Source organism: Ictalurus furcatus, chromosome 19, assembly GCF_023375685.1.
Source record: "Ictalurus furcatus strain D&B chromosome 19, Billie_1.0, whole genome shotgun sequence".
Classification (NCBI taxonomy): Eukaryota; Metazoa; Chordata; class Actinopteri; order Siluriformes; family Ictaluridae; genus Ictalurus; species Ictalurus furcatus.
The window spans coordinates 10,715,143-10,729,708 of record NC_071273.1 but is presented as its reverse complement, the minus strand read 5'-3'; the positions used below and the strand labels follow the sequence as shown (position 1 = coordinate 10,729,708).

General features: G+C 41.1%; 1 protein-coding gene across 1 annotated transcript in view; it reads right to left on the bottom strand.

The window, feature by feature from the left end:
• celf2 (cugbp, Elav-like family member 2) overlaps positions 1–14,566 on the bottom strand; it is a 177,652-nt gene that overhangs the window by 128,815 nt on the left and 34,271 nt on the right. Inside the window, exon 2 of the mRNA XM_053650243.1 lies at positions 6,262–6,297. Coding sequence (XP_053506218.1) covers positions 6,262–6,297 — 36 coding nt within the window. The remainder of the gene's footprint in view (positions 1–6,261; positions 6,298–14,566) is intronic.

The following is a 14,566-nucleotide window of genomic DNA, read 5'->3' as shown; positions in this document are numbered from 1 at the left end:
GTCTCGAAGTAAGAAAATATTGTAGACAGAAAGACAAAGAGAAGGAGGTATGAGAGATAAGGTCCTTTATCTGTGCTGAAGGCAAGTGGTCAATATCATCATCTCTCTCTCTCTCAATCTCTCTCTCTTTCTTCCTTTGTGTTCTAATCAAAAGTTGTTGTTTCTTGGTTGGGGCAGCTTTTCGGGTAGTATTGCACACTCTGGGGAAATAAAGGCTGCCTAATTTAGACAGGCCCCATGAGCTCCTTGATTTTGGCTGAATTTGAGGCATCGTTCTTTGTGTCTTTATGACAATCCCATAATCCTCTGAGAATTCCATGAAAGTTTTAATAAACATTGGAGACCAAACTCTAACTCTAACTGACAAGTATGTTCACAAATGTAAGTGCTTGTCTTGTCATATTCATAACGCCACAGTCATAACCTGACTTCACACTCACTGTAACTTGCATAAAACGAAAAGACATCGCATTTACAGTGCAGTTAAGGTTAGATGACCCTGAAGAACCAGGAACCTTCAAATGTGGCTATTAAGCAGCTGCACACAAACATAGAACTAATGTTTCTTTCTCACATCCACTTTTTTGTTAGCTGACTCATTACACACACACACACACACACACACACACACACACAGGATGCAACAGGACTATTACTCATATCAGACTCCAGCCAGCATCTTCAATTAAAAACCTGTAAGAATTTAATATCAAACTCTAAATTTAGTCTGGCATGCTGTGAAAGTAATATTCACTGTTTATTTATTTATATATTTATCTAATTATTTATTTGTCTGTGTGTGTGTGTGTGTGTGTGTGTGTGTGTGTGTGGGTTAGTACTTGATGTCCTTTGAGCAAAGCAATAACTAATCACTGCATGGAGTGTCTTGTCTTGTGTGTGTGTGTGTGTGTGTGTGCTCACGCTTCATGTCGCTCATACAAATATGTCACTCCAGCCACACACACATACACACACACACACACACACACACACACACAAAACAACACACGCCATACAGTTAGTTATTGTTTCACTCATAGGGCATCAAGCACTAACACACACACACACACACACACACACACACAAACAGTGGTTAGAATCCTACACAACATAGCTTGGGAAGATTAATACCCCATGAGCTCATTAGCATGGCCACATTAAGCTGCACTGCCATCTAGTGAGACCACTGAGTTCATGAATATTCAGAAGGTGGGCGGGACCAACACACTGAGACAATAACCCAGCTGTGCTAAACCCTGTACTCTGATGTGGAATCACATGGAACCATTCAGAGGTTAGATGCATACACAGAAATCAATATCACTTTAATACGTGATGCTCCACTTTTCTAAGACTGTTGAACATATTATCTGTGTTTTATTAACAATGACTCTATTGACTGAGCTTCGAGGAGCAGCTCATTCACAGAGATCTGTATCCTACTTTAGACTGGGCCTCATGGTGCAGCTCATACACGAAGCTTTAGAAACCAACTTTAGATTGGGCCTCAGGGCACAGCTCGTTCACAAGGATCCCTAACCCACTCTAGACTGGGCCTCATGGTGAAGATCAACCACAGAGCTTTAGAAAACAACTTTAGACTGGGCCTCAGGGTACAGCTCATCCACAAAGCTCCCTATCCCACTCTAGACTGGGCCTCATGGTGCAGCTCATCCACGGGACTCCCTAATCCACTTTAGACTGGGCCTCATGGCACAGCTCATCCACAAAGCTTTTGTAAAACAACTTTAGACTGGGCCTCAGGGTGCAGCTCGTCTACAAGTCTCCCTAACCCACTCTAGACTGGGCCGCAGTTTGTCCACAGAGCTTTCTAAACCCACTTTAGACAGGGTCTCATGGCGCACCTCATCCATATGACATCATAACCTACTTTAGACTCAGCCTCAAGGTGCAGCTTGTCCACAAGTGTCTCTAACTAACTTTAAACTGGGCCTCAAAGCACAGCTCATCCACAGAGCTCCCTAAACTACTTTAGACTGGGCCACACAACACAGGTTGTCAACAGAGCTCTGTAACATTCTTTGGATTGTGTTGCATGGTGAATTTCATCCACACAGCTCCCTAATACACTTTAGAATGGACCATGTGGTGCAGCTTGTCCACATGGCTGCCTAACCCACTTTAGATTGAGCTCATGGTGCAGCTCATCCACAAGGACCCCTAACCCACTTTAGATTGGGCTACAAGATGCAGACAATTCTCAGGGCTCCCTAACCTACTTTAGACTGGGCCTCAGATCGCAGCTCATCCATAGGGCTCCCTAACCAATTTTAGACTGGGCCTTATGGTGCAGCCTATCAAGTGTTTTCTAAACCCTCTTTAGATTGGGCTTCATGGTGCAGCTCGTCCATAGGGCTCCCTAACCCATTTTAGACTGGGTCTCACACTGCCTAACCCATATTTTTTGCCATGAAAGACCAGCTAATGGCCGTGTACAATCCACTGAGATGAAGATAAGACACCAATTGATTTGTGTCTAATGTCATTGCGCAGTGGGTCTGTTATCCCTGGCTTGAGGGCATGATACTGTGGTCTTTCTGAAACTTTGAATACTCTGCATGAGCACCTTTTTGAAAATGGTGACACAGAGGAAAGTGGGAGAAATGGGAAAAAAAGAAGAGTGAGTGAGAAAGAAAAGACTCAGATTCTAATGAAATCACATTACTGTAATAGAAATGTTCCGGTTTTAGCCTGCATGCACACAATGCGACAAAATATATCATCAGCTTGTGATGTTCCAAAGAGTAAAAAAAGAGAAAAGAATCTTTAGAAAGGAATTTAATCTTAAGCAACTCTTCTCTTGCATTTTAAACATTTCTCATAGTCATAGTGTAACACGTTAAACATTCCATGAGCTTATTACTCATTTAAGTTTAGTGATTTTGATTTCTGCACTATGGTATTTAATACAGATTTATTTCCTATAGCCGTCACTGCCTAAAGTCTCTATTACTGCTAATTGACATGCCAGGCTTTTTATTACATTTAGTTCAAGAAAAATGGTAACATAAAGAAAGACAGAAGAGAAAGACATAGAGTAGAGGAAGACTTTGTTGGATCATTAAGTTTTCTTAAAAAAATATTACCAAAAGCTGATATATTTAATAAAAATATCCACATTTTGTGCTTTCATTCTTGGCTTATAAATACTACTTATTGGCTTGTCTGAGAAGTGCTGAAAGGAAAGACAGAAAGAAAGGGTTTGACACATCAGACCCCTACAGTTGAAAGAATTAAATCTTATACATTTAATAAATGTAGTTTTTATTCTCTCTCTCCTTCTCTCTCTCGGAGGTATAAATAGCTGTGATTGGCAGCTCTGCTCCGGATGGTAATTAGCACGGTTGCCGGGGTGAAGGGGGCGGTTCTGTGTCTGTGGTGATAATGAGAGCAGTTCCCACGCGGCGGCCATGATGGTTCTGTAACGGCTCGGCCGGACCAGCATTTGGGCTCTGTAATTACGGCCTGTTCTCTCTTTGAGAACATAATCACCACAGAAAGATGCAATTAGCTGACAGGCGACTCGCCCCACCACTCCTCACCCAACCCTGGGGTTACAGTGCCGAGCAAGTGAGAGAGACAGGGAGAAATAATAGGTCCGAGTCAGCCGTTCGACAGAAGGAAGATTACGCACACACACACACACGCACACACTTTTATCCTTTCTTATTTTATTCTCCCTTTGTTTCTTTAAATCAGAAAGGAAGTAATTAACTATGCAAATGGTGCTGAAGCTGGTAGTTATAATTGCGCGCATGCACACACACACACACTCTCTCTCTCTCTCTCACTCAAACAGAACAATAATCGGATCAACCCCTCATATCTTTGTGTGTGTGTGTGTGTGTGTGTGTGTGTGTGTGTGTTTGTGTGTGTGTGTGTTTGTGTGTGTTAGTGTGTGTGTGTGTGTGTGTGTGGAATGAAGGGTGAAATATTCACTAATGATTTTTGCAAATATACAGCAGCACACTTATCCCGTCTCCTCCTCCTTCTCTCCCGTTTTGTCTCTCTCTTTTCTCTCTCACTTCTCTTTCCCTCTCTTGCCGTCTCTTTTTCTCACTCTCTCATAACAGCTCTCTCTAGCTGGTTCTCACTATCTCTCCTATTACTCTGTCATTTGCTCTCTATTTTTCTCTCTCACTCTCTCTCTTGTAGACTCTTCAGTGCATTCTCTTTCTCTTTGTCTCTTTCACAGTCTCTCTTTCCTTTTCTCATTGCTCTATCTCTTTATCTCTTTTTCACTCTCTGCTGCTTTTTCTCTCTCTACCACCCCCTTCCCATTTTTTTTTCCAGACAGGCTTGATGTAATCGCAGCCTGCTTCCTTTAGCACCTAATCTGCATATGCACTTGTTTTCTCCTGCTGCTGCTTCCCTCATGGAAAACACATGCTCGCACAGACAGAGAGAGATGGAGAGAGAGAGAAGGAGAGAGAACGAGAGAGAGAGAGAGCTAGATTACAAGCATGTGCCCCACACTGGGTGATAAAAGTTTTCTTTTGCTTCCACATGTTTCTCACAATTGCTGCCTGTCAATCAGGTGGTTGTTGGTGGTAACCTGCAGCAGGCTGCCGTGGCGACGGCGCTCTCGTGATGAGGTATGGCTCTTTGGTGTTAACAGAATCCCGAATGAGGCAGAGATGGTTCTATTTCAGGAAACATCGTTTATTAAAGAAGCCCCACCCACACTCACTTCCCCCTCCAACACTCTGCCTCTGTTCTGTCTCGCTATCTCTACATTTCTCTCAGCCTTTATTTTTCATCAGTCCTGTCTTTCTTCACCACTGCCTTGTGTCTCTATCACCATCTCTCCATCTTTCTCTCTGTCCTTCTTTCTCTGACTCCTCTCCTAGCTTTCTAACCCCTACTCTCTCGTCTCTTCTCTCCTATGCCTCTCTTCCCGTTGCTCTCTCTCCATCTCCCTCTGTGTTCTCAATGTGTATAGTGAGCCTATAGGTCTTATCTTTCTGCCACATTTGCCACTTTTCCACCCTCCATCTCTCCATCATCATCTCTCCACTGCTAATCCACCATATTAAACGCTTTTGAGCAACAAGGGCCAAACAAACAAGTCTAACATAGTGTGTCAGATCTGAAGTAATCTAATGCACAGTGTGAACACAACTATGAATCAGCCATGTCTTCATGCCAGCCATGTGTCTGTGTGAGTGTGTGTGTGTGTGGTGTCTGAATTCAAACACCTACGTGTGAGAGCGTGTTAGCCAAAAGAACATTATCGCTCCTTATAGAGCATCACTTTCTCGCCAGAACACGCCCCCCTCGGCCGGACTGAGTGGCAAAACATCCAGCAAAATGGCTGGTTTTAATAGGGGAAGCTGCAAAAGCACTAGTATAGCTAACGATTATCAGCTTAAATTAAAGGCAGTTGGACTCGACAGTGACCCTAATAACTTGCCCAAGAACCTGTGGTCCATGGACATTGGCATGTGGCCAGAAATCGGTTTTCCCGACATTTATACGTACCTGATTTCAGGGCCAGGGAAATACACTAAGCAAAGCCTGAAGGCATACAAAAGCCTAGACGCTTGGTCTGACTTCAAGGTGGGATTTGTTGGAGAAATTAAAGTGACAAGAACACCAATAAACATTCTGGTTGTATGTGGACAGGTATGTACAAATATTTATATTTTATTCTATAATTTTATCTGGTAACCCGTAAGCGAGCTAGTCCTAGTTTGTTTGTAGTTAAAACTGCTTCCACTTACTAACGTTATATGTTTGTGAAGGTAAAACACAGTCAGAGAATGAATGAGCCCCTGTTATTCATCAGTGGAAATAGGCAGTGTTTAAAAAGAAATATGTAGCAAATTATTCATCATTGTACATCAAGAATACCACGTGCCAAAAGAACTTACTTCTCCACTTATTAAAAACGGAGTGAATGGTTTTTTGGCACTCTGTAAAAAGATAGCTCCGAATTCTTGTTGAATCTGTTAGCATAGTCGATCGCACAACAGCTTTTTCCCATTTTAGATGCGTTTTTTCTGTGTTTTCGCAGAATTCACGCTGTACACTAATGCTGCCACTCACTCTTTTTGCCAGTCAGTGGGTGTGACCGCAGCGAGCTCCCATGCTCCGAGCTACCGTGACATCACATGTATAAACCTCTATTGTTTCTATTATGAATTTACAAGGAAAATGGATAGCTTGTTAAGAGAAAGAGAGATGCATAGACAAACAGAATGAGAGAGAGAGAGATAGAGAGAGAGAGAGTCCTCCTACCTTTGTATGCTCCCAGAGAGATCACTGGCATCCTGTCTGTGGTGGAAAGAGAGAAAGAAAGCAAGATTAGTGAAAGTTCTTGTATTTGTAATTCCCATGGGCACTAGTAAATATAGATGTTCTTATTTGCATGCGTGTATGTGTGCGTGAGGTGATATCATGCATGGCCCTGGCTGCAAGTGCATACTGCAACGCTTACTTCATCACACACACACTCACTCACTCACTCACTCACACACACACACACACACACACACACACACACACTCGCTCACTCACCCACACACTCACAGACACACACACACACACACACACACACATATGTACAAGCATGCATGGATTCAAGTGCATTCACAGATCTGCTCACACGCACATTACTCCCTCACATATAACCCTCACCTCACAGAGGGAGAGAGAACAGACATATGGAGTGTGGTGAGCTGCTGACTACAACCGAGATAGAGAGATGGTACAGTAAGAAGAGAGATGTAAACATAGAAAAGGAGATGGGGAGGCAGAAAAAGAGAGAAACGAATATAAAATTTAGCTGCAAACAGCGATGATGGGCCCAAGCACTACGGTGCCATCGCCTCCTGGTTGGTGTATGAAAACAATGATAGTGAAGTGCTGTGGAGTAAAACATCTAAATATACAAAGAATAGAGTATTAAAGTTGCGTTACCATGTACGATGCATTACCACGGCAACACTATGTAAGATATCAATACTCCTTTTGCAATTTTACAGCAGCCGTGTCTCAACAATATTGTTTGAAGCAATTTGGGTAAATATAAGAAGACTATTTGAAAGCCTGTTTTAAGTGACACACTTTCTGCTGCCAGTTGGTGGCGCTATGACCGTGATTCACAATAGTCACATCCATGTTCTCAGCCCCCAGTACCAAACATAAAGCTCAAGTTTCATCTAAATCACTCATTGCATGCAGAAGATATGAGACACTTCCTGTTTCCTTTATTTGCCATAAATATATTGCCTCGCCATGGTGAAACCATTCAAAAATCCCTTCGTAATTTAGCATCTTCCATGGCTTGGCATAATTTTCTCCATGTTTGGTGACAATCACATGAATCCCCTAGGAGGAGTATTAAAAATGCAGAGCCTGCAATTTAAAAAAAAAAAAAACACATTAAATCCAAAATGGCCGACTTCCTGTTGGGCGGAACTAATGACTGTCACTTCGAAAGTTGCCTGGCTTGATGAGTTCAATGCTCTGTTCTTCCAGGGGAATGCCATACCATTTTTTAAAAAACACTTTTTAGCATTAATATGTTGTTAGGAGTGTATCACAATGTAAAACATGTAATTTCCTGTTGCCAGCAGGTAACGCTATGACTATAAATAAATATTGGCATGTAGATGTCTTCAGGCCAGGACTCTTATCAAACATGTAAAGCTTTGGGAAGATTAGGCATTCTATGATTGAGTTGTAACAACTTCTTGTTTAATAGTAGTAATAGCACACTTTAGCACTTCGCTAAGTGTTGCTAGCATGTTTTTACATCTTTCTAGCATGTTGCTAGCATGTTTAGAATTTGCTGGCATATTTTTTATATGTTGCTAGGAATACATTGGTGTAAAGCATGTCACTTCCTGTTGCCAGCAGGTGGCGCTATGGCTATAACTGAATATTGGCATGTAAAAGTCCTCAGGCCCGGATTTGTTTCAAATATGTGGAGTTTGTTACAGATTGAACAATGTATGTATGAGTTATAACAACTTCCTGTTTCATGGCGAAACATCAAAGTTTGTAAGACCGCCATGCCCATGCAGCGAAAACTCAAAAGCTTCGCAATTTTGCATCATCAAGGCCTTTAGCTGAGACTGACCAAATATGATGTAGATCCGATGAAATCTCTAGGAGGAGTTCGTTAAAGTACTAGGCCTGGAAATGGCAAAATCTGAGCAAAGATTTAAAAGAAAAATGTGTCCCAAATTTCGAACATGTAGGTGAAACGTAGCGCAAGGCACACATTGTTGAAATTGTGTAGGTGGCAGATGTAAATTTTCACTAGTTCTGAGGTGTCTGCAAAGTTTCGTGAGTTTTCGGGTATATTTAGGCCCTCTAAAATGCAATTCATTTGAGAAAAGAAGCAGAAACAGTACTTTCAGTGCTTGGGCCCTAATAAACAGAATGAGATGGACAGAAAGGGGGTATGGAGAGAAGTATGCCTCCCCCACTCTAGAGCATAACACAAGAGTATAACTAGTTATACTCACTACAATATAACATAATCACGGTACACCACAATGCTGATATATCACCACACCCATAATTAGTACTCTACAAATCTGTATAACAGTTTAGATGGGCCTCTGTGTGTGTGTGTGTGTGTGTGTGTGTGTGTATGTGTGTGTGAGTGTGTGTGTGCGTGAGTGTACGCTGTATTCCATGTAAGAGCAAATCAAGCAGAAAGGAAGTAGAAGAAAAATCTGCCATTGTTCCTTAAGCCCAATCCAATTAGTCCCAGAAGGACACAGACACAGCTTACTTTAAAGAAAACACACACAGAAAAAAAGAGAGAAAGAAAAAGAGAGAGAGAGTGAACGCATGTTCTCAAAGAACAAATCAATTGGCACCAGTTAGCACAGGCCAACTCCGTGCGTCACTGCAACTGAACACGAGCTCTGACTACGAGTTCTCCCTCTCAGTCCAACACACACAACACCACTAACCATATATGTGTGTGTGTGTGTGTGTGTGTGTATGTGTACTTGCTGCTGCATGTTAATAAATTGGCCCCTAGTCGAAAGCTCAGAGTGTGCACCGCTGCAGTTCTGACAGCACCCAGAGAAAAAAATGGCCACACGCCATCTATTCTATTCGCTTATTAATAATGAGCTCTTCTCCTTTTTTTTCTTTCCTGATGAAACGAGAGAGATGAAAAACGGCGGCATATGCCGTGTCTGGCGCACAGGCACACGGAGTCCACGCACAGCCAGGACTTGCTTTTGCATTTCAAAGAGACGCAGCAAGACCACTGGCCACTGTCAGCCTAATACAGACACCAACAACAAGGGCTGAGGAATAATTAAGGGATCTCACACACACACACACACACACACACACACACACACACACACACAAACACACACATGCTAGTGCATTTACCAGGACTCACGCTCAAAGGTGAGAAATGACAGAATGACTACAACAGGCATATTAATGTATAACAGTATCACAGTACAGTCTAAAAGACACAGCCCCCCCCCCACACACACAATACACACACACAGACACACACACACTGCAAATATACAAAAATACACATGTATAGAGAATAACCAGGCCTAAACATGCCCTAGAAAAGCAACATAGTGTACACTACGGCGACAGTAGCAACTCATTTGATAGTAAATTGCCTAACAGAGATGGCACATATGCACACACTGATGCTACACACACACACTGGTGCATACACACACAGCCAGAGGTGAGGAAAGCCAAACTGACAACCTGCTAGCATTATAAGGGATTGTGTCTTTTCCTACATTAGTGCCTCAATAACGTACACACACAGTTGGGCTGTCAGCAAGGAGACTGATGGTGTGAACAGCTCACCGTTTCGCCTGTTCTCCCAGCGCCTGATCAACCCGCAGTCCGACATACACAATTCGGCTAATTCAGTTAATTTATATGAGCTAACCGTGGCTAACGGGGCTGAACTAATTGCCATTTGGAGTTAAACTTCAGCATCTGCTGAGGGACACTTCACCGAGCAAGTGCTACATTCTCTGCTCGTTTCTTAATGTAGCTGAAAACACTGTTCTCACTCATTCGTAAGGAAAGTGCCTCATGAAAATAACGCAGGATGCTAGATGGGAAAGAAATGCCTCTTTATCTCGGTCTTTCTCTCTGTGGTACTTTTCTCTCTTCCACATCAGCTGTCATTATCATTTTCACAGAAACGGAACCATCTGCGTGTCGGTATCTCTCTTCGTCTTTTAGCTCTCCCTGAACACACACACACACACACACGCACACAGCATAAATATTAGATCATGCTGCATTTGTCCTATGAACATCATCGTTTATCTACCAGATTTGAGTTGTTCTGACATGGTATGTATATTATCATCATTTTCAACCTGTCACTTAAAATGTACAGCAAGATATGAGTCTTCTGAGTCACTCTAAACACTAGCCTGCTAACTCTACCGCTATGAGTCTCTTACTCCTTCACTTTTAAGTGAGTGCTAACTGCTAACTGCATTAACACTGGGTGTAAAACGGAAATACAACCTGGATTAGACACTATTCCATCACAGCGCTATCAAGCTACACATTGTGAAATTATTAGCCAGAATTATCTGTTCATCATGCATTCAAGCTAACAGTAACTCGTACTAAAAGCAGAAGCTTAAATTAGCTAGGTCACAAAGCATGAGTACAAATAATATGAGTGTGAGTGAGCAAAGCTATCAAGCTAACAGCAACCACCGCAACATGCTAAAGTTAAACTGTGCCGTTAAGAATGTTTATTTATTTTTTATCTTTTTTAGTAACCTGACCATGATTTTATCACCTGGAAACAGCCAGCTAGTTAGCAGACCTGGATGGGACAAACTATAAATATGCGTGTAACACTCTAAACACACTCCTAGCCAGTGGTAGCTGTAAAACATTAGCTAGCACTGTAAAATGATGAGCCAGATTTATTCCACCCATCAAGACAGACAGACACAGCAGTGTGTAACAGCTGTAAAAGGGCTAAATCTGCTAGCTAGGATATTCAAAAGCTAGGATGTTTTTGTAACCTGACTGTGCAGATGGTATATGCTGTTTTTTTTTAATCATTAGACATAACACACCTTGTCTAAAAGCCCTGCTGGGGAAAAATAGAAACCCTCATATAATTTGTAATGGTTTTAATGGTTATAATAGGAATTGTATCAGTTTTAATGGAACCTGTAATGGTCCCTGTGGGTCTCTACTGGTAATTTGTTGCCTTTCATTGGTGGCATGTTATGTCTTGTGGATACCATTAAGGCCCAATAATGGTAATGGCTTTAATGCTTAGCTGATGGTTTTATGTATATTTATATACATGTACTTATTAATTGTATCACGTTTTTCTTCACTTTTGCCTAGTTTAATCCCGAAGATTTGTGGTTTCCATGTTAGATTTCAGCAGGAACTGTGTAAAATCTGCAGAAAAAAAAAACAAACAAAAAAAAAGCTGTGCTTTCACAACGTGGCCACAAAACCACTGGCTGTTGAACATTGTGACAAGCAGTTGGATCCAGTTTGTGTGTGTGTGTGCGTGTGTGTGTGTGTGTGTGTGTCTGAAGAGCCAAGGCTGAGGTCATTCCAGCTGTGCAGTGAGTGTGTGTGATTTGATCAGGCCAAACTAAAGCTGATACTCCCACAGCGCTTTCTCAATCTTTCAAAATGTGTGTGAGTTGAGTACAGGTGTGGTACTGGAAACATGAACAAACTGAGTTTAATCTGAAATCATTGTTGGGTCTGCACACTGGACCACAAGTGCACTGTGAACTAGGGAACTTTGTATAACCTCACCTCCACTGTACTGCAATAAAACCTTGAGAAATTAAAACAGGACAACACAATGAGTAATTTAATATGAGATCAATCAGAGACACAGGAAGTAGGGGCGCTGAGGATCCTGTAGCAGCACTTCCTTTCAGGATTACATAGTTAACAGTTCTAGAAGAAGAATAAAAGATCTTCTAAAATATTAGAACAAAGATAAACTATATTGCAGTAATATTAATATTACCAGAGCTGTGTTGACCTAGATATGCATATTGTAGTTTGTGTTTTATTTATACAATAATTTTCATTGGCATACATTGAAATTAGCAGTCTGTAGACGAAATACAGTGGGTGTGCAGTGTAGGACTGCAAAAATGTTAGAATAAACAAATATTAATTTAATTAGAAAATAGTCAAATAATTTGAATGAACACTTTTGCTATTAAACCTCTACCTTTCATAGACTTACCTCACTGCCAAAACAGTATGTTGTAACTTCTTAACTCTCTAGCTAAGTAGCTACATTTAATCTAAAACATGAAATAAAATCATAGTGGTTGCTAAAACATCAGAAGTTTGGGGACATGGTAACATTTAGTGTAGTCTTTGCAAACATGAATTACCCTGGGACAACAACACCACTTGCATGAGTGAACACAGGAAGTGAAAACATGCCCCGGTGAGCTCCTTTGCTCCATTTGCGTCAAACTGACGAGTTGAACTGACAAGCGTTAATGTAGTCATTAGCAAAAACATTTATATAACCATATATATATAACCATAATAACCATTTTGTAGGTGGCAAACTTCAGAGATGGTTACAGCTGTCCCCATAAATTAAGTAAATTTTCGGTCAGGATTTTTAAACTGTGTTTTAAACTCTTTGTGCTAGGTGCAAGTTTGATAACTAGCATTGGCTGACATTAAAAGCAAGTTAATGAAAGCATGCTAGGTTGTGCTTTGAATCAGCAGGTTGTTCAGCAAATTTACTGCAGGAAATATTTAATATTTTATAATTATTTAGGTATAATTGGACGATGACCCAGAAGTGCACGGTGGCTAAGTGGTTAGCTCGTTTGCCTCACAGATCCAGAGTTGGGGGTTCGATTCCTGCCTCCATCCTGTATGCGTGGAGTTTGATATTCTCCCTGTGCTTCAGGGGTTTCCTCCAGGTACTCTTGTTTCCTCCCACAGTCCAAAATACATGAATTGTAGGCTGATTGGCATTTCCAAATTGCCTGTAGTGTGTGAATGAGTGTGCGAATGAACACCCCGTCCAGGGTGTCCCCCACCTTGCACCCTGAGTTCCCTGACATAGGCTCCAGACTCTCTGTGACCCTACTGTATGTAGGATAAGCAGTACAGAAAGTGGATGGATGGACAGTGACCCAAATATAGGCCTTTCATATGATTAAAAAAACAACAAAACAATAGAAATGATCACAGAAATTCTAATGGTTTCCACTACAAATACCATTACAACCCATTAGCTAACCATTAAAACCATTACCATTATCATTATAGGGATACTATTATGGTATCCACTAGACGTAACATGCCACCAATAAAAATCACCAGCAAATTCTATGAGGGTTTCTATAGTTTTTTTTTTTTCAGCAGGCCTGATGGATTTCTTTTCTTATTTTTAAAAATATTTGAATATTTGGGGCAGAATATTTGAATAGCATAAAGAATCGATTGTAACCCTACTGGTACAATGAGATAACCAGGCAAAAGTATCAATTTCATTTTCAGGTGAAGCAAGTGGACCGAAAGGTAAGAAAGCATGCTAAAAGGAGGTCTTTATTGAATCATTAAAGATCTCACTGACCAAAATCTCTTATCTAAAGCACCGTAATTAAAAATCGCACCTTTAGGCTAAAGTCAGTAATAATGATAATTATGAACCGAACGTTCATCAGTCACTTTCATTCTGCCGTGATACCAGTTAGCGCCTATAAAGTAACTGGGTCATAGAATGTGGGGTGTATTAATGAGCTTCACAGGAAGGCAAACTGGGATGCGCACATTAGAGCAGCCCTCCTCGAGTCAAAGCCATAAGCTCACTCCACTTTGCCTCGTTACACCTCCCATTTCTCATAAAGAGACAGAGAGAGACAGAGAGAGAGAGAGAGAGAGAGAGAGAGAGAGAGAGAGAGGAAGGAGGTCTGAAATACAGAGATAGGCCTCATTTGACAAGAACCGCTTAAAGGATGCATTTACTCATGTAAACCCAGATTTCTCTCACTCTCACTTTCACACACGAAACACACACATACGCACACATACACACACAGAAAGTTACATAAGCTTAAGGGGAAAATGACATTCATCTCATTCATCATTCTCTCTCTCTCCATGTTTCCTTCTTATCTATCTTTCAACTAAGCTCCATTACTCATCACCCCCACAGTCAAAAGTTTATGAGGCATTATACATCTAAATATTACAGTTTTTTTCCATAAATAACATCCCACAAAACGCCTGTGCCTGTGAGTGTTTTGTGTGTGTGTGTGTGTGTGTGTGTGTGTGTGTGAGTGTGTGTGTGTAGGACAGTTAAGATAAAGTCTTATTAGGAATCACATTCACAGTTTGAGTAAAAGTAGAGGAAAAAATATAGACTATGCCAAAATATTCAGAATAATAGAAGGTTTAACATTCATAACTCTAAATGTACAAAACAAGTATCACTAAATAACAGATTTGAAAAGTGTGGTGTTTTAAATAATTAATTCAACTTTATCAAACAGGCAACTTTACAAAAATGATGTTGACACAGGTATAGTGTGAG